Raw genomic sequence first — 17,824 nt, 5'->3', positions numbered from 1 at the left:
TTTGCTTACCTACTCAGCCACTATTGCCACACACACACACCACAGGCCGACCAGATCCTGCAGATCCTGCTCGTGACCGGCATCTCGGCACATCTCGGCTCATCTCGGCTCACCTCGGCTCACCTCGGCCTCACCTCGGCCTCACCTCGGCCTCACCTCGGCCTCACCTCGGCGCACCTCGGCCTCACCTCGGCCTCACCTCGGCCTCACCTCGGCCTCACCTCGGCCTCACCTCGGCGCACCTCGGCCTCACCTCGGCCTCACCTCGGCTCACCTCGGCCTCACCTCGGCCTCACCTCGGCCTCACCTCGGCTCACCTCGGCTCCACCTCGGCTCCATCTCGGCCTCACCTCGGCGCACCTCGGCGCACCTCGGCGCACCTCGGCGCACCTCGGCGCACCTCGGCGCCCCTCGGCCGCAGGCGAACCAGATCCTGCAGATCCTGCTCGTCACCGACATCTTCCGCAAGTTTGACGTTGAGTCGATCGTCGACGTGCTCTCCGCCATCGCGGCGCGGTCTGAGCCATCCATTCACCATTGCGATCGTCGTTGTTGTTTGGAGCAGGTGCTCTCCGTCATCACGACGCGGTCGTACTCCGCCGGCGAGCCGGTCTGCAACGCGGGGGGGCGGGGGCGGGTGAGTTAGCAATCCGTGCGAAAATGACGAAACAGGCGAGCCGATCTGCAAGGCGGGGGACGAGGGCCGCTTCCTCCGCATCGTCAAAGCGGGAATAGTCATGTACGAGCGCGACGGCGCGCGGCCCTTCGAGCTGCGCTACTGCGACTACTTGATCAATGGTTCACTGTTAGCTGTGATTCATTAAGGCGCGCGGCCCTTCGAGCTGCGCTACTGCGACTACTTTGGTGAGGGGGAGCTGGCTCACCGACGCGCGCATCGAATGCTAATCAAGAGTCATGGCTCAATCTTCACAGGCGAGGGGGAGCTGCTCACGGACGCGACGCACGCCGCGTCCGCCACCGCCGCCACTCGCGTCGAGGTTCGCCTTAATTAATTAATCACCGCCTCAATTAATTAATCACCGCCTTAATTAATTAATCACCGCAGCCACTCGCGTCGAGGTGCGCCTTAATTAATTAATCACCGCCTTAATTAATTAATCACCGCCGCCACTCGCGTCGAGGTGCGCCTTAATTAATTAATCACCGCCTTAATTAATTAATCACCGCCTTAATTAATTAATCACCGCCGCCACTCGCGTCGAGGTGCGCCTTAATTAATTAATCACCGCCTTAATTAATTAATCACCGCCGCCACTCGCGTCGAGGTGCGCCTTAATTAATTAATCACCGCCTTAATTAATTAATCACCGCCGCCACTCGCGTCGAGGTGCCGCCGCCTCCTCCTCCTCTCGGCTACCTCTCGGCTGCCTCTCGGCTACTCTCGGCTACCTCTCGGCCACTCTCAATCTCAGGTGCTCGAGATCGAGCGCGGCGACGTGCAGTACCTCTTCCGCCGCCGCCCCAACCTGATGGCCCGGATACAGCAGCGCGCCAAGCTGTCGTAGGACCTTTCCTGGACCTTTCCTGGACCTTTCCTAGGCCCGGATACAGCAGCGCGCCAAGCTGTCGTATGACGCGTCTTGGGCGGCCATCGGCGCGAACTCCGTCTTCAGCGGCTTCTCGATGGCTCAGGCGGCGCTTCCACGAGATTGCCCGAGCTGACACGAGATGGCCCGAAATTCTCCCACACCTCCCACACACCCCGGACACCCCACAGACACCTTCCAGACACCAGCCACACGCACCCCTGCTCGGCGGCGCAGGTGACGCAGCTGCAGTCGGTCATGCGGCAGCACGAGGTGGGGGAGGGGGAGGTAATATGGCGAAAGGGCGACGAGGTGCTCGACGTTGTCTTGGTGGGCGACGCGCGCCTTGCCTACCGCGAGCTGGCGGACGTGCGCGGCGCGACGAGGGAGGACGGGGAGCATAGAAGCGGAAGCTCTCCCCATATCTCCCCCCGTATCTCCCCGTATCTGGCAGCACGGAGCCTAGAAGCGGAAGGAGGACTCTTGTGCTCCAACTAGCGCTCGAGAGGACGCGCACTCAACTGTGCTCGGCCCCTCGTATTCACGCGGTGTTCTCAAGACACACTGCACGATACCATATCCCCGAGGTTGGCGTGATAACAACGTAGGACCTGGAGCCGTTCGGGCCGGGCGCGCTACTCGTCAACGTATACGCGCTCGAGAACCGGCTCCGGCACGAGAATAGTTCATTCACAGTTCATTAATAGTCCATCAATAGTCAATTCATAGTCGGCTCCGGCACGAGCATCGCCCGCCGCAGAGAGCCAGAGACGCGCCTCCCGTCGGGAGCGTGTGACCCGTGACATGTCCGCCCCTCCCCCCCCCCCGCAGGCATGAGCTCACCCTCACCGCAGAGAGAGCCGGTGCCGCCGCGCCTCCCCCCCCAGCCCTCCTACCCCTCTGGCCCGCCGCCCCTGACCCGCCGTGGTGCCTCCCCCCCCTTCCCCCCCCTCCCCTTCCCACTCTGACCCGCCTCCTCTGATCCGCCGCCGTGCCCCGCCTCCTCTGACCCGCGTCCGCGCCCCTCCCCCGCAGGCACAATCTTCCACGTCATCGGCGAGGACCTGCTCGACTTTCTGGACAACAACCCCGGCGCCTTCATCTGGATGCGAGACACGCTCGTCGTCTGCTGACGCCGCCCGCCCTCGGCGCGGGCAGGCGGCGGGCGGCCCGGAGACGAGACGCATCCAGAGTACGGCGAGAGCGGGACACACGCGACGGGAGGTGTGACGCGGTTACATTGAGGGGAGTTGTCACGGGTGTGTGTGTCGAGCGAGAGGTAAGGAGGTAACCTGTTTAAACGCGCAAAAAAACAAGAAACATTGGCCCCGCACTCAAGGTTACCCCTAGCCACCCCCCCCCGCCGCCACCGGCGCCGCCCGGCACCGGTCGCCGCGACCGTGCCTCTCGTCAAAGGTGTCGCGCATCAGAACACACTACACAAAGGGTAGGCTATAGGCCGCAAGCCATCTATCTAGCAGCTATCAAACCGGACGGTTACACACAAAAGTAAAACCGCCGATCCATGGCGCGCGTAGCTATGACAGGGACCGCGGCCGCGGACCCGGTGGCGGACGGGGCTGGCGCGCAAGCGCCGGCCACCGTCGTACTGCCGGGGATGCGCAGCGGACCCTGGAATCGCTCCGATCGCGCGCAACTGGAGGACGCGGTGGGTGTCGCACGGTTGTTCGGTGCGTCGTGTGTCAGGCTGATAAGGCCTGGCTACGCGACCATCGAGGTTGACCTGAAGCACGAGAAGGCCGCGGGCGACCGCGAGTCGGTGAAGGTGGCGGAGCGCTCGTACATCGAGCGCACCGCGCCGAAGAAGAAGGAGCTCACTGATGAGCAGCTTGCGGCTCGAACCGCGTCACGCAAGGCCAAGAAGATCCGGCAGAAGGAGCGCCGGGCGAAGGAGGCTGGCGAGCGCGCCGCGAACGAGGCCGAGAACGCGGAGCGCCCGCGCGCGCAGCTGCGCGAGAACATCGAGTACGTGATGGCCGGGCTGCGGTCTGCAGCTGCGCAGGCGCGCAGCCAGGCCGGGTCCAATATAGGAGTCGAATACTCGCTGCCCCCGGAGAGGGACGACGGGTATCGACGCGGCCCCAGCAAGGTGTACGCCACAGTTCCCCAGGGGACCGTGGCGACGACGGTCGCCCCGGACTGGCTCGCGAACGAGCTGGCCGGGCGCGGCAAGATTGATGCGGCATGCCGCGACCGCATGGTCATGCACCTGATGACGGCCGCCGGCGCCTCGGCGCCGGCCGACGCCGTGTTCAGGTTCACGGCTGGCGAGGCAATGCAGACCGAGGACGACGACGAGGACGCCGACCGCTCCGAGGAGTATTCCGACGACGACGGGAGGGCGTCTGACTTGTAGCTGGCCTCACCCATATCTTACCCTCTGCCCCCCCCCTCCTGCTACCCCCCAGGCTAGATGGAGTAGTCACAGATAGCCCCACACAGCCCCTTACCCCGGGTACTACCCCTTCACCCTCGCCTCGCTGTGTTTCTGAACACGTAGACGACCACGCTGTGGGGGTTGTGTTATAGGAGTAGGAGTGGGGTGCAGGTTGCTCACCCACGGCACCGGGCCGGTGCTTGCACTTTGAATGCCGTGGGGCTCCTGCCCGTGTCCGGGCGTGGAGATGCGAGGGTCGCCCCCCCTTGCCCCACCACTTTGTGTGTGTGGAGACGTTTACCTTACCTTACCTAGACCTAGACCGGACGCGGAACCATCCATAGCATCACTGGCTCGCGGCAGTAAGGGCACTCTTGCATCAGCTCAGAGCATGGACCGCAAGCGCACAGGTGCCCGCACGGAACCGCAGCATGCGACTTGACTCTCGCGAAACACACGATGCACGTGGTCTCTCCCCCCATCGTGGACTCGGGGGCAGCCGGCCGCCCCGTGTCGAGGCCGGCGTCCGCTAGTGAGACGGCTGCAAGCGTCTCAGTGACAGGCAGATGCTGCTCCGCCGCCTCTCCCGCCTCTGGCCCGATCAAGCGCTCGATGGCGTCGACCCGCTCCTCGAGGCTGCCCTCGGTCGCCGCGCCGAGGCTCGCCTCCAGCCGCTCGACACGCCGCTGCAAGTCCCCGCCGCCGCCGGTCGACTCGCTGCTCACCGCCTCCTCGCACCGCGACACCCGACGCGCCAGCGCCTCCTCCGCATCCACCTCTGACCGGCGCAGCGCCTCTGCTAGCTCCGCATCCTCGCGCAGCGCCGCCTGCTCTGCCGCACCCGCTAGCTCTGCCGCCTCCCGCTCCGCCCGCCTCGCCGCCTCCTGCTCAGCAGCCAGCCGCGCCGCCTTCTCCTCCTGCTCTCGCAGCTCTGCCGCAGCCCGCGCCCTCCGCTCCTCCTCGAGCTTCAAGGCGGACGGCGCCTTCTTGGCCTTATTGTTCTTCGCCTTGGCCTCCTTCCTGGCCGCCGTTGCCTCCGCCGCCTTTGCGCGCCGCCTCGCCTTCTCCTCCTCCGCCCTCCTGTCCGCAGCCTCCTTGTCGCGCCGCGCCGCCTCTGCCTGAGCGGCTTTGCGCGCCGCCGCGGCCGCCCGTTGCTCCTCTCGCTGCGCCTCCTCCGCCGCAAGCCTCTCCGCCTCCCTCGCCCGCAGTGTCTCCTCTACTGCCGCGCGCTCAGCGGCCAGCTTCGCCTCCGCCTCCGCCGCAATGGCTCGCCTCTGCTCCTCCAGCGCCGCAGCGTCCGCCGTTCGCCGTGCCTCGTTCGCCGCTCGCTCTGCTTCGCGCTGGCGTGCCGCCTGCTCGCGCTCTCGCGCAGCCGCCGCCTCCTCCCGCTCACGCTGCTCGCGCCGCCCCTTGGCCTCGAGCGCCTTCTCGGCCGCCTCCGCCTCTCTCAGCGCCGCTGCGTGCTCTGTGAGAGCGCGCACGCACCCGGCGTGGTCCGTTCCAGGAGCACTTGCGGCGCCGGCAGTAGATAGCACCTTGGCCGCCTCCTCCTTGGCCATCTGCAGCGCGCACCTGCCGTCTGCAGAGCGCGCCTTTGTGTCTGCGCCAGCCCGAAGCAGGCGGAGCACGATGGCGAGGCAGCCGCTGTGGGCGGCGCACATCAGCGCGGTGCCGCCGTCGCTCCTCTGCAGGTTGACGTCAGCACCGTGCCGGATCAGCAAGTCGATCACCCGCTCGTGGCCGTTGCCGGCGGCGTTCATCAGCGCGGTGCCGCCGCCGCTGTTCAGCAGGTTGATCTCCGCGCCGTGCTGTAGTAGCAGGTCAACCACCCGCTCGTGGCCGCTGTAGGCGGCGGCCATCAGCGCGGGGCCGCAGTCGCTGTCCTGCAGGTTGATCTCAGCGCCGCGCCGTAGCAGCACCTCGACCACCCGCTCGTGGCCTTTGTTGGCGGCGAGCATCAGCGCGGTGCCGCCGTCGCTCCTCTGCAGGTTGATCTCAGCGCCTTGCCGAAGCAGCAAGTCGACCACCCGCTCGTGGCCGCTGCAGGCGGCGGCAATCAGCGCGGTGAAGCCGTCGCTGTCCTGCAAATCAACCTCTGCGCCGTGCCGCAGCAGCAGCTCGACCACCCGCTCTTGGCCGTTCTCCGCGGCGTTCATCAGCGCGGTGACGCCGTCGCTGCTCTGCAGGTTGATCTCCGCTCCGTGCCGTATCAGCAAATTCGCCACCCGCTCGTGGCCGCTGTTGGCGGCGAGCATCAGCGCGTTGTCGCCCCCGTTGTTCTGCTGGTTGATCTCTGCGCCGTGCTGAAGCAGCAAGTCGACCACACGCTGGTGGCCGCTGTATGCGGCGTTCATCAGCGCGTTGTCGCCCCCGTTGTTCTGCTGGTTGATCTCTGCGCCGTGCCGCAGCAGCAACTCGACCACCCGCTCGTGGCCGTTCTCGGCGGCGTTCATCAGCGCGGTGACGCCGTCGCTGCTCTGCAGGTTGAGCTCCGCGCCGTGCTGCAGCAGCAGCTCGACCACCCGCTCGTGGCCGTGGAAGGCGGCGCCCATCAGCAGCGTGACGCCGCTCACCTCACCTCTCTCGTACGTCGCGTCGGCCCGCCCGCCGCCCTCGAGCCACGCCAGCACCGCCTCCTCCTCGCCTCGCTCCGCCGCTAGCACGACCGCGTCGGAACAGCTCATGGATCCTCTGCACTCAGCTGAGCTGGGTTCCGGGCTCTTTGAAGGGGGGCAGTCATTCTTCTCGATAGAGGCTTGTATCTTAAGAATTCTTCTCGAGGTTCTCGAGGCCTCTACATACATACATCGAGGTGGATCTAGAATGCAGCGACAAAAGAAAAAATGGAATCAGCACACCCGCCTCTGCTTGCATACACTCATACAATGAACTGACATCTCCCATGAGTGAGCTCAGCATCGCTCGAGGTGGATATCCTTTGGCCGCGTTGGGTAGCGAGGATTGGTGTGACGCGATCCACGCAGGCGTGGTTTCTGGCGGCCGACCGTCAGTACACGGAGTGTATCGCGCGCCTTGCGGGGGGGGGGGCGCGGAAAAGAGGAACCTCTTGGTTGTGGAAGGCGGCGAACATCAGCGCGGTGTCGCCCTTGTTGGCCTGCAGGTTGATCTCCGCGCCGTGCCGGATCAGCGTGTGCACCACCCGCTCGTGGCCTTTGTAGGCGGCGTCCATCAGCGGTCGATGGCATGCTGGCCATCTGCAGGCCGCTGGCCGGGCGGCGGCGGCGGCAGCTGCGCCGGGCGGAGTTGCGGCGCGCGGGTACGGGGGGAGCTCCCGGCGGATACTCTACGTCTCAGTATTTGGTGGCGGCGGGGTGAGTGCCGCGAGGAACCACGAGCTACTAGTATAACTACAGCACACTGAGCTGTGTACTCTTCTCTGCATAGTATACTGACGTAGCAGGACTAACACTATCATCTAGATCGATCTACATCTAGGGGCGAAACCAGCTAAGAGCTAGAACACAGTGGGGCGCGCCTTGTGTCAGCACATACTACAACAACAACAAATCAATCAGTTAAGGGACGAGGCCGCTCTGCCCTTGGAGGTGGAGGACCACCGTCTTCGCGTCGGCGGCGATCCGAGGGTAGCGCGCCGTCGTGAAGGGGAGGGCCTCCCAGTAATCCCAGCACCGCGCGCGGTCGCCGCTGGGGCCGTCGGCGAGCTCGCGGCCGGGGAAGCCCACCCGGTCGAACTCGGGCCACGCAGCGCCCGCGAGCCAGCCACGCAGCGCCGCCTCGAGCTCGGCGTCGAGGCCGGCGTGGTCGGCGGCGCTGGGGCGGATCCACAGCATGCACTCGGCGTCGAAGCCCCGCTTGGTCGGCGGGTTGATGTAGCAGCAGCCCCGCACCACGCCCTCGTCGGCGGGGTCGAGCACCGTGTACGCGAAGGCGAGGCGGAGATCGAACTCGGCCTCGTGCCGGCGCAGGTCGAACAGGTCCTCCTCGCGCGTCATCCCGAAGAACGGCCACGCGTCGCGCCGCGCGAAGACGGACTGCAGCGGGCTCCCCTCCGGCGTCAGCCCGTCGAGCACAGCCTCGTAGTCGGGGTCGACGTGTGCCGCCCGCAACGGGCGCAGAAGCAGCCGCGCCGTGCGCAGCTCCGCCGGTGGCGCCGCCGCGAGCGGTGTGGCCGCGGCCGGCGCGACCTCCTCGTCCGGCCCCGCGAGTAGCTCGTGCAGCGGCGTGGCCAGCGTGGCGCCGGGCAGCGGCGACCACCTGTTCACAGCGAGAGGTGTGAAGAGACGCTGCTCACAGCCCCCCAGGCGAGCGAGGCGCCGCGCAGCACCCGTCCTTGCCGAGCAAGACGAGGCGCCGCCCCTCCTCCGGACCCGCCGCCGAGCTCTCCACGCGCCAGCCCGTCGACACGCGCCCCGCCGCGAAGCAGACGCTGCCGCCCGCGTCGCGGGTGTCGCGCGCGTACCCGAACCAGTCGCCGCAGACGACGAGGAGCTCGCCGTCGCCGCGCCGCGCCGCCAGCGAGGGCCCGCCGTCGAGCTTCGCCCACTCCTCGGTGTACTGCGCGGCGTCGGGCCAAGCGTGCTCAAGCCACACGCGTTCCTCCTCCTCCGGCGTGCTCAAGCCACACTCCATGGTGCCTGCGTCCTCCGTCGGGAGAGGCTTGCCCGACTCGGCGGCCCGCCAGCCGTCTGCACCCGCGCTGCCATCCAGGTTGAAGATGGCGTGCCAACGTATCACGCCGTCCTCCAGCGTGGACACCCCTGCAAACGCCTCCGCCGCCCGGTCGGTCACAGCGGCCGACACCTCGCTCGGATCGACCGCCTGTGCTGGCCAGGGCTGCCGTTTCTCGGCCACGCGGACATCGACAAAGGCGCTGGCGGTGCTGACGTAGCGCACCACGACCGAGGCATCCCTGGCACCAGGTGTGCTGCTTTTGAGCCCCGGGCGGGCGATCCACCGCCGCTCCCACACGACGTCGGCAAGCTCGGCAGGCGTGCACGGCCACGAAGAGGACATTCTGCCTGCTGGTGGAGCCGGAACAGCTGGGCGCGAGTGTCGCACGGCGTTTTTCTTGCCTTCCCATGGGAAGTCTCCGACGAGGGGGTGCGGTTTTGCGTGCGGTTTGCGACAAGGGACCATCGGTTTGTATTATTAACAACGAAGGCGCTAACAAAAATCTTTCGGCACGCGCGCGTGACAGGCTAATCGCGCGGAGCCGCCGTTGAGCAGGAGCCGCTGTTGAGCGCTGTTGAGCAGTCGTTGCTCTTACTCTGTGAAGGGCGACGCACAAGGAATAGTACGTGATATATACATATATGCCGAAGAGCGCTGCGGCCACCTCCGTAAGGAATACCTGTCCTGCTGGCGCGGTCGGCAAGGTGCTGGCCGAGCAACCAGAGGACCCGTGCACTGCCGTCGCGGTCGAGCTCATGCGTGGGACCGGCCTCGGGGAGAGAGCGGCCGCTCTCTCGGCCGTGCGAGCAGAGCAAGAGGACGGTCCTCATGAGGACGACTTAGCAGGTTGTCCTTCCAGCGTCGCTCCCTCCGCCACCCGCCACCACCGCCTCAGCCGTGCCTCCCCATCCCTCGCGCGCGACCCGGCCACCGGAGGCCTTCGCATCCCGATGCCTACTAACGGTCGAGCAGTTCTTCGGAGGCGTGCTGCACGCCAGGAGCTTGTCTATCCTACCCGCCCTCCTCACCGGCGACCCTTGTACTCTGAGCAGGCCTCGAGAAGCTCATCGGGCCGCCGCTGATGGAGGACGCCTCGCTCCTCAAGGCCATGGAGACGGAGCATTGCAAAGAGAAGGATGCGGACGTGCCGTTCGCCACCTCCAACGGCATCGAGGGCGCAACCTCCCACCGCGAGTGGGAGTTTGTCGTTGCGCCCGTGGTTGAGGACCAGGACAGCCGCTACGCCGAGCGCGGCGGCGACTTCCGCACGGCTCACCGCGAGTGGTGCCGTCGGGCGGAGCCGCTCTCGGTTTACGAGGCGAAGATGGCGCACGAGATGAACCCCAAGCTCGAGGAGGCTCACGTTGGAGGAGCTCGTCGCCGGCCGGCTGTACACGGGGCCGATGTACGAGAAGTACAACGGCGTCCTTCGCTTCTTCTCAGCGCGTGGCGCTGACGGCGCGGTGCGGCTGGAGTACGCCTCGGAGACGGAGGTGCCCTTTCTGCAAAAGAAGTGCGGCTGGCTTTGCCTCGGCGAGTGGGCTGCGACGGCGGCAGCTGCTCCAGCGCCCCCTGCTCCGGCGGCATGTTCGCCTTCTTTCGGCGGGGGAGTTAGCGCTCTCACAGCCGACAGGGTGCGCGCCGCCCACGCAGCCTGTCTCATTCCCGGCCTCCTCCCTTCCGCTTGGCGTTTTCCTCTCCTCATTCCTTGTCTTCCCTCCGCGCAGGTGCCTGCACGGTCTGCGCTGCGGCCCCTGGCTGGCCGCGCCAGCGCAAGCCCTGAGGGCTGGGAGGGCTGGCGAGAGAGGAGAGGAGAGAGAAAGGAGAGAGAGCGTGTCTAGTGTGTGTTTTACGTCTATTCGAGACCGCGCTGCGCGCGGTCCGCGGTGCCCCGCGCTGCGCGCGGTGCCGGTGGTACCCTCGGAACCCTCGGAACCCTCGGGATGGCGCCCGAGCGCGCTGCGCGCGCTCGCCGAACCCTCGACACCCGGCGCTGCGCGCCGGGCGCGCTGCGCGCGCATGTCGAAGGTTGGGGCCCGTGACGAACCTTGGAGCACTTGGAGTGCAGTCATTAACCGCTTATCCAGGGCCGGGGAGCTCAGAAGCGCACCCAGCGGGCCGGATGATTGGCATCGGGTTACGGGCTAGAGAGCCCTAGCCCCGGGGGTGCGCGTTCGCAGGGCAAGGGCCTTAAAGTAAACACGGGTCTCCGAGGGTTGGCCCCGCGTACCGGGTTTCCCCTTAACTGCAGGACGCCCCCTCTACTCGGAGCTCATGAACACCACACTGCACGCCTCACACGAAGGCTGAATTTTTCTCACAGCTCGAAGGAGGAGTCTGCGCAGCACTCTCTACTTCTCGCGGTCCTCCGCGGTCTTGCGAAGCATCGTGCGCGGCGCGGCCCTGCCGTGCGCGCGCACTTGCGCCTCTCAATGGGGACTTGCGGCTCAGCGCATGCGCTTGAGCATCAGAGCATGCGGGGTCACAGCTGGGCGCCTCTCCAAGCAAACGATGCAGTGCGCACGCGCTTCACCGTCGACTTGATTGCGCCACAGCTCGCCAACGCAGCTGAGCTGACGGGGCTCGCGCGTCTCACCGCACGCACGCCATGCGCATTCAGCGAGGAGATCGCGCGGATGACCTGGTTCTCGGTCACCCCACCACATGCTGCGACCGCGCTGCGGCTCAGCACGTGTGCGCCGCATGCACTCGAGTGGGTGTTCACACTTGTGCACGGCGAGTGCAACGCTGCGCAGCACTTGCTCAGCTGCAGCGGGACGCTCGACGCCGACGGCGCGCACGAGGCAGGGCCCTCCTCCCCGTGCACCGAGCGCCTCGTTACAAAGCTCCCTGCATCGCCCTTGTTCCTCGTGGCCTGGCCGCCCGCGCGCAACGCCACTTCAAAAGTGACGTTGCATGTGCAGTACGACGTGATCGACACGCAGCATATGCACATCGCCTCGGAGGCGGCCGCGCGAATCGGTCTCGGCGCAGCGCGCTCGCTGCCGAGTGAGTCCGTTGTCGGGGGCGCCGCGCTGCTGCTGTTCGTGCTGCTGTGTACTGCCGCGCAGTGCTGCGAGCGCCCCCTGCGCCGACGTTTGCTCGCATCAGCGTTTGTTGCGTGGATCTCGTTGCGCGTCGAGCGCGTGGGCGGGCTGCTCTTCGTCTCGGTGCCGCTCGTCGGCTTCCTGCGAGTCGACGTCGCTCTGCTGTCGCTGCTCTTCGAAGCCGTCTTGGGCGCGCTCCTGCACAAGTTGCACCGCCGCCTCGCGCTCACGCTCGCGCTCGTGGCGATACTCGTCGCGCGCTTCGCCCCGCTCACGTGGTACAGCACGCGTGGGGTGCTCGCTGAGTTGCCCAGCTTGGACGCCTCGGTGCACGAGATGGTGGAGATGCTGCCGGTGCGTACCATCGAGCAGTTGGCCGCGTCTGTGCTCGAAAGTCGGCCGTACTGGACTCTTGCGCACGTCGCTCATGGCCTCCCCATACTGCCTTACTTCAGCCTTGGCGTGAACAGCAACCATGCAGACGACGATGAGAGCGCGAGGCCGTTCTGGTCGCAAGCGTACGGCTTCCGCGCACTACCCGGCAATTTCGGTGGGCGTGCTCTCGGTGTGGACGGACGCGTGCACCGTGAGACGAGCCGTGCGTTCATGCGGGCTGCAACGTGGTTGCAAGCGCCGTTGCGCACGGCGCTTGCCGCGGCCGTCGGCGTCCCTCGCGAGCGCGTCGTCTTTGGCGGCGAGGGCGCCATTTCGCACCTACGCGCGCCGGCCGCGCAGATCTATTTGCCCAATGTGGTGTGGGCGATGCTGCTCAACCCACACACTGATGCGCTCCAGCGGCAGCAGCTCCAGCGCGTCGAGGGCGAGCCGTGCAACGGCTCGACGCGAACCGCCTTCCTGCTGCCGCTGCTCACGCCGCCGGGCACCGGCCTCAGCTGGTGGAAGGTCAGTGCGGATGGCGAGGTTGTCAGGCATCAGACGATGTACACGCGGGGGAGCCTCTACTCATGGCCGCTCACGCTCAAGCACGCACTCAAGCCGTGGCCGTATGCCGAATGGGATATCTCCGCCACACGCATGACGATGCAGGCCTTCGGCGTGCGATGTGGCGCGTCGTGGTACTTTTATCACTAAGTGTGAGAGATTTGATGCTGTCGTGCGGTGAGAGGCAAGGCCAGCCAGCTGCCAGCCGATCGTGGGTCGAACCCGCGACGGATAAACGTAAATTAGCGACGTTCGACCGGCGCGCAGCCGCGAGCCGGTGGGCGTAGCAGCCGGCACCGTCCACCACGGTGCGGAAATGAGAGGGGGGGCAAAATTCAGCCTCAAATGGCGGCCTTTTTGACAGTCGTCCCGGCTCCGGCCAAGCCCCAATCGGGTCCTTTCATACCAGATCTGGGCCGAGTGAAGCCTGAGTGAGTAGGCACACGCCACGGGTGAGCACCGGATTCTCTCGCGGCCACCACTCACTTCCGTGTAGGTCGCCGCCTGCTGGCGCAGCGCCCGGATGAGCGCGGCGAGACGGATATCTCGAGGATTGCGGGAACGCGTCAGGGGCGGCGACCCCCCCATCTACAGATGATGTGCGCATCCTAGATGCCAAACGCCATCTAGGATGCGTTTTCCATCTAAGGACACCGGGTGTCTCCACTATGATTGGGTTCTCCAAGAAGATTTAATCATCTTTAGATGGTGCCCCGGCCGCGTCTTTTGATAGCCCATGACATCTCAGATGCCGCGGACATCTTTAGATGCAAAATTTTCCTGAGATGATACGGGTGTGCTGAGATGCTCCTCGTATCCTAGATGCCGCTCCGCATGACCAGACTAGCGGTATCTCGCGCCCTGGTGAGCGCGACGACGCTCCCCCCTCTCACGACCTCTTGCGGGGAGCCGACACCCCTAATAACGCTGTTATTAACCTAATAATTAGCTTGTTATTAGCTACTCGCGTTATTAGGTACATGCTAATAATTAGGTACGTTATTAGGCTAATAGTTTGACAGGGGCAAGTAGTCTAGGGTACCATACTTCCGGGCGGTTGTGCGGGGAGCGAACCTTAACGACCGCCCAGAAGCTTTCTGAGCGAACCAATCGGGCCGGGATCATCAGCATATGTCCCCTCCACAACATCGTGGGCGTTTGAGCGGTATTTGAGGAGCACCGCGACTCTGAAGTTCGGCCGGGTGGTCTGCAGACCCCCCCCCCCCCCCCGGAGCAGCAGAGGCTCCGTGGGGTCAAAAAGTCGACGCTGGGAGTCGCACTCGTCAAGCCATCGCAGCACCACGCGGTTCGCACGTACCGCCCACATCCCCTCCACCGCTGAGAAGGCGCAGATCGACCGCCGGGCCGCGTAGTTGTCGTTAAGGAGCTGTTTTTGGAGCCGTACGAAGTGGTCCCAGACCGCAGACGGGCGAACATGCGGTTTTCCAGGCCCTCACGCCCCCCCGGCATGTCCACCGGCAAGGAGGCTTCCGTGCCGAGTGACGCGGCGGCCACGGACAGACTCAACGGCAGCGTCGGCGCCGCTGCCAAGCGGCCGCGCGACAGCGACTACCCTGCGACTACCCTCCAGACCCATCGCTTAGTTAGATCCATTCTTAATGCTAGCGCCGCAGCGCGCGAGAAATCGTAGGCAGATGCAGACATACACTCTCTACTCTGTGATTATGCCGAGAGCACCGTTTGTCGGGCTGGAGTCGATGGCGACCGGGGAGTGCAGTCGAACACGAATTTTCCCCACAGCCACCGATGCATCCCTTCGATTGCGCAGTATATTTCGAACTGCCGGAAAAGAAAAGCGGCGATTGGACTCAGCAGCAAATACTGCACCCGGGGCTTGTACAGACTCACCTGGGTCGCGGCAATATAGCGAATTGTCCACACTAGGTATGGCAAGATGATCGAAGCGAACATCATGAGGATCGGGAAAAGAGGCGCACGTTGGAACCTCTCGAACCAAGGTGACCCAGTCTCGGGGCTTCCAAGCCAAAAGCCGTAGTAAAGTAAAATCGGCGAGGTCGTCAACTTCAGTGTCCGGCGGGGCCAGCTTTCGAAGGGCATTTTCATCTTGATGTTCATCGGTAAAAGGCCGAAGAAGACCTCCACCCGAGGAACGTAGTACGAACGAGCCATCCAAGTCGAACTCACCATTCGCTCGAAGTCGGCATTAACCCAACGCTTCCGCTGCCGCAGCAAATCGGTCATATTGCCTGGGCAACGTTCTTGGAAAATCATATTCGGTGCAAGCGATCCTCTATGTCCGTAGAGGAAATACGCCCTGAACGAGGCATCGTAGTCTTCGCCCACGGTCCTATGGTCAAATCCGACCTTCCGCAAAACAGAAACGCGCCAAAGGCCCCCTCGTCCGGAGAATGGCACGTGACCAAACTTGTAAAATATCGGTGCATCGTTGGGCATGCAGTCCGAGTCGTACATGCAGGTCACTGCGCCAAAAGGGAAAACACCTTGTACGTCGCTCTTGGGGTTGACCATCCGCCCCTGCCAAAAGTCGAAAGTTGTTGACGAGGATAAGTGGCTAGCATAAATCAACGTTTGCGTCGAGAACAAGGTATCCGCATCGAGGAAAATAGCCCACTCCGTTCTGATTTGATCCAGCGCGAAGTTGCAATTGTCGCACTTCGTGGTGGAGCCTGTAACCTGGAAGTGTGTGAAGGTCGGCCACGTCTCTGCGAGTTGTGCCATCTCGGCAACCACATCTGGATGTTCTCGGGGAGAGTTCCAAGCCACTATCACGTGCAGGTCCGCTGGAAAATTGGTTGCGGCTTGCTTGTGGGACCTCAACACATCTATCAGAATGCTTTCCTCATTCGGCATATAACAAGGCATCACGATGGTCAGAGGTTTGCACCTGGGGAGCACGCCCTTGTCGGTCACCGCATCGTGGATGCCAGGCATAGGCTCCTCCCATGGCGGGCGATCTACCTCGACGACCTCGGAATCGTCATTTACGAACGCTCTGGCCGAAGGAATGCACATCTTAGCAACTCTTCGTAATATGAAACAGTGCATAACCACGTCCACCCTTCTGCCCCGACACCGACCGTCTTGCCCAAGCGCCGCCGCCTGATCTCTGTGAGCACGACCAAGAAGATGTTCCGCATCAAGCTGTTTTTCGACGGCCCTGATTCCAACGGCGTCCTGAAGCGATAAAGGTTGACCTCGACGGCCTTCTGAAGGCCATTCGCGACCACAGCAAGGTGCGCGCTCCTGGCGCGCAGACGCCCCGCGCCACTGCCATCAGCTCCACCATTGAGCCCCGACCGCACAGCCGCTCACACCCGCCCTCACTGCCACAATCCTCGCCTCTGCTACCCTCTGTCCCAGTCCGCTGCCGTTCTCTCCGCTGCCCTCGCTGACGTCGCCCTTCCTGCCAATGGCGCGCATGTGCAGCGGCAGAGTGCCATCGCCACCGCGCGGGGCGGCGACGCGGCGGCCGCGGCCCCCCCGCCTGCCCAGACAAGCGGCTCGCCCTCGGCGCTCGCGCCAGTCTATCGCTCGTGGGAAGGCGGCACCCCGAGGGAAGGGAGGCGGAGGTGCAGAGGGGGCGCGCTCCTCCTCCACTACTCTGTCTCTCTCTCTCTCTCTCTCGCGCGCGCGCGGTTGCGCTGCTCCCCGTGCACGATGCCGTGCTTCATAATTTATGATCATCATTTATTATTTTATATATTTATATTTATTCCGCCGCCGCCGCCGCGCGCTGGGATGTGCGTGTTTGTTATGAGATGATTTGAATATTGAAAACAACAAACAAATTAAAGATGCGTCACCATCTAGCATTTGGGATGCCTTCTTAGAAGTAGATGCACCCCATCGTTGAGATGCATGCTCATCCTCGAAGTACGAAGATGGCCTAAGGATGCCTTCCTCTCTCGAGCATGATCGAGCATCTCAAATTGATTTCAGCATCTGGAGATGCTCGATTAACGTGGCTCACCATCGCGATCGGCGTGAGATGAAAAGTTATTGCTAGCCATCACCCGCCCTCGGGCGTCTACCTCTTCCTATCTCTCTTTGCAGTCTCTCGCCAATTCTCGCTGTGACCTTTATGCCTCCTCGCGGTCTTCTCATTCTCGTCGTTGTCACTCCTGCCGCTTCATCCTCTGACTCATCGCTCTCCTCGGTTAACCTGCCCTACCTTAGGTTTCCGTCGAGTGACGAGTCTCGTCCGAGACGTCTAGTCTCATCCCGCCTCGTGGCATACCTAGCACCTTCACCACATGCTAGGGGGGGGGTCGTGGCCGAGGACCCCCCAGAGACTCGTGGTCAGACCCTCCGGGCCCTTGATTTTACGCCTCATTTCGCAGCATTTTCGAGGGGAAAATCATCTTTTGGAGCTACATGAGCCTTGAGACTGGTCAGATTCTCCAAGATATTGGTCTTTCAGCCACGATTTCACAATTTTGGGGGCAAAATCGGCTCTCTGGCGGCTATTCCTAGCCCACGAACTGCTGGGGGGTGCCCACCACATGCTGGGGGGGGGGTCCGACCCCCCCAGAGGCTTCACCACATGCTAGGGGGGGGGGGCGTGGAGAGAAGCGCGCCCCCCTCCCTGGAAGCGATGTGCGCCTGCTCTTGACGCATGGGATCACTCCCGCGAAGCTCGTGAACTAGCCGGGGCAGTCGGAGAAGGGGCAACTCCGTGCACTGACGGTCGGCCGTCAGAAATCACGCCTGCGTGGATCGCGTCACACCAATCCTCGCTACCCAACGCGGCCAAAGGATATCCACCTCGAGAACCTCGAGAACCCGAAAGAATCATACCTCTAGACAAAAGGGGAAAAGGAAGTTGGGCCGGGGACTCGACCTGCGCAAGGGGAATGGGGAAAAGGAAGTGGGCCGATCCGGGAATTGAACCCGGGACCTCCTCGACCCTAACGAGGAATCATCCCCCTAGACCAATCGGCCAGACAACTTCGCGGATACGTACGTCCTCTGCCACCAGGCTGTATATACTCACCTACGTCCACTGTCCCCGGTCATCTCACGCGATGGGGGCATGCACCTCGTGCAGAGCGACCGCCGACGAGTCCGTAATCATGGACCCTGCAGCTCAGGTGGTCCAGCAGGCAGCAGAGGAAGGCCTTGCCCTGATTCCCAGCTTGTCCGACGTCTCGCAGTTCCAGAATGTGGGAAAGTGTAAGTTCTCCGATCACTTCACTGCCACTGTCAAGCGTGATGGAAAGACAGTGTCTCTCGGC

At 64.0% G+C, this 17,824-nt stretch overlaps 6 protein-coding genes across 6 annotated transcripts in view; 4 read left to right on the top strand and 2 right to left on the bottom strand.

Moving 5' to 3' along the window:
* EMIHUDRAFT_470354 (hypothetical protein) overlaps positions 1–2,864 on the top strand; it is a 5,189-nt gene extending 2,325 nt beyond the window's left edge. Inside the window, exons 3-11 of the mRNA XM_005769385.1 lie at positions 566–637; positions 690–798; positions 934–998; positions 1,434–1,517; positions 1,585–1,653; positions 1,785–1,937; positions 2,156–2,220; positions 2,379–2,410; positions 2,583–2,864. Of these exons, the coding sequence (XP_005769442.1) occupies positions 566–637; positions 690–798; positions 934–998; positions 1,434–1,517; positions 1,585–1,653; positions 1,785–1,937; positions 2,156–2,220; positions 2,379–2,410; positions 2,583–2,680 (747 nt within the window). The 3' untranslated portion in view covers positions 2,681–2,864. The remainder of the gene's footprint in view (positions 1–565; positions 638–689; positions 799–933; positions 999–1,433; positions 1,518–1,584; positions 1,654–1,784; positions 1,938–2,155; positions 2,221–2,378; positions 2,411–2,582) is intronic.
* A 208-nt stretch (positions 2,865–3,072) lies between these two features.
* On the top strand, positions 3,073–3,924 carry EMIHUDRAFT_244587 (hypothetical protein; the record flags this gene model as incomplete). The annotated part of the gene is made up of 1 exon (XM_005769384.1): positions 3,073–3,924. The coding sequence occupies one exon, from the start codon at positions 3,073–3,075 to the stop codon at positions 3,922–3,924; it is 852 nt and encodes a 283-aa protein (XP_005769441.1).
* Positions 3,925–4,262: 338 nt separating this feature from the next.
* Positions 4,263–8,979, bottom strand: EMIHUDRAFT_470353 (hypothetical protein; the record flags this gene model as incomplete). The annotated part of the gene is made up of 3 exons (XM_005769383.1): positions 8,252–8,979; positions 7,524–8,181; positions 4,263–5,063 (listed from the first exon to the last, which is right to left on the bottom strand). Exons 1-3 carry the CDS (start codon positions 8,938–8,940, stop codon positions 4,263–4,265), a joined length of 2,148 nt encoding a protein of 715 aa, XP_005769440.1. The 5' UTR covers positions 8,941–8,979.
* A 260-nt stretch (positions 8,980–9,239) lies between these two features.
* EMIHUDRAFT_244585 (hypothetical protein) lies at positions 9,240–10,381 on the top strand (the record flags this gene model as incomplete). The annotated part of the gene is made up of 4 exons (XM_005769382.1): positions 9,240–9,420; positions 9,651–9,882; positions 9,956–10,185; positions 10,326–10,381. 4 exons carry the CDS (start codon positions 9,240–9,242, stop codon positions 10,379–10,381), a joined length of 699 nt encoding a protein of 232 aa, XP_005769439.1.
* Positions 10,382–11,030: 649 nt separating this feature from the next.
* EMIHUDRAFT_244584 (hypothetical protein) lies at positions 11,031–12,737 on the top strand (the record flags this gene model as incomplete). The annotated part of the gene is made up of 1 exon (XM_005769381.1): positions 11,031–12,737. The coding sequence occupies one exon, from the start codon at positions 11,031–11,033 to the stop codon at positions 12,735–12,737; it is 1,707 nt and encodes a 568-aa protein (XP_005769438.1).
* Positions 12,738–14,270: 1,533 nt separating this feature from the next.
* EMIHUDRAFT_244582 (hypothetical protein) lies at positions 14,271–16,010 on the bottom strand (the record flags this gene model as incomplete). The annotated part of the gene is made up of 5 exons (XM_005769380.1): positions 14,271–15,263; positions 15,360–15,402; positions 15,475–15,582; positions 15,648–15,833; positions 15,874–16,010. The coding sequence occupies 5 exons, from the start codon at positions 16,008–16,010 to the stop codon at positions 14,271–14,273; spliced, it is 1,467 nt and encodes a 488-aa protein (XP_005769437.1).
* Positions 16,011–17,824: the final 1,814 nt, after the last annotated feature.

This window comes from Emiliania huxleyi (assembly GCF_000372725.1).
Source record: "Emiliania huxleyi CCMP1516 unplaced genomic scaffold EMIHUscaffold_425, whole genome shotgun sequence".
Taxonomy (NCBI): Eukaryota; Haptophyta; order Isochrysidales; family Noelaerhabdaceae; genus Emiliania; species Emiliania huxleyi.
This window is presented reverse-complemented; position numbering and strand designations above follow the sequence as displayed.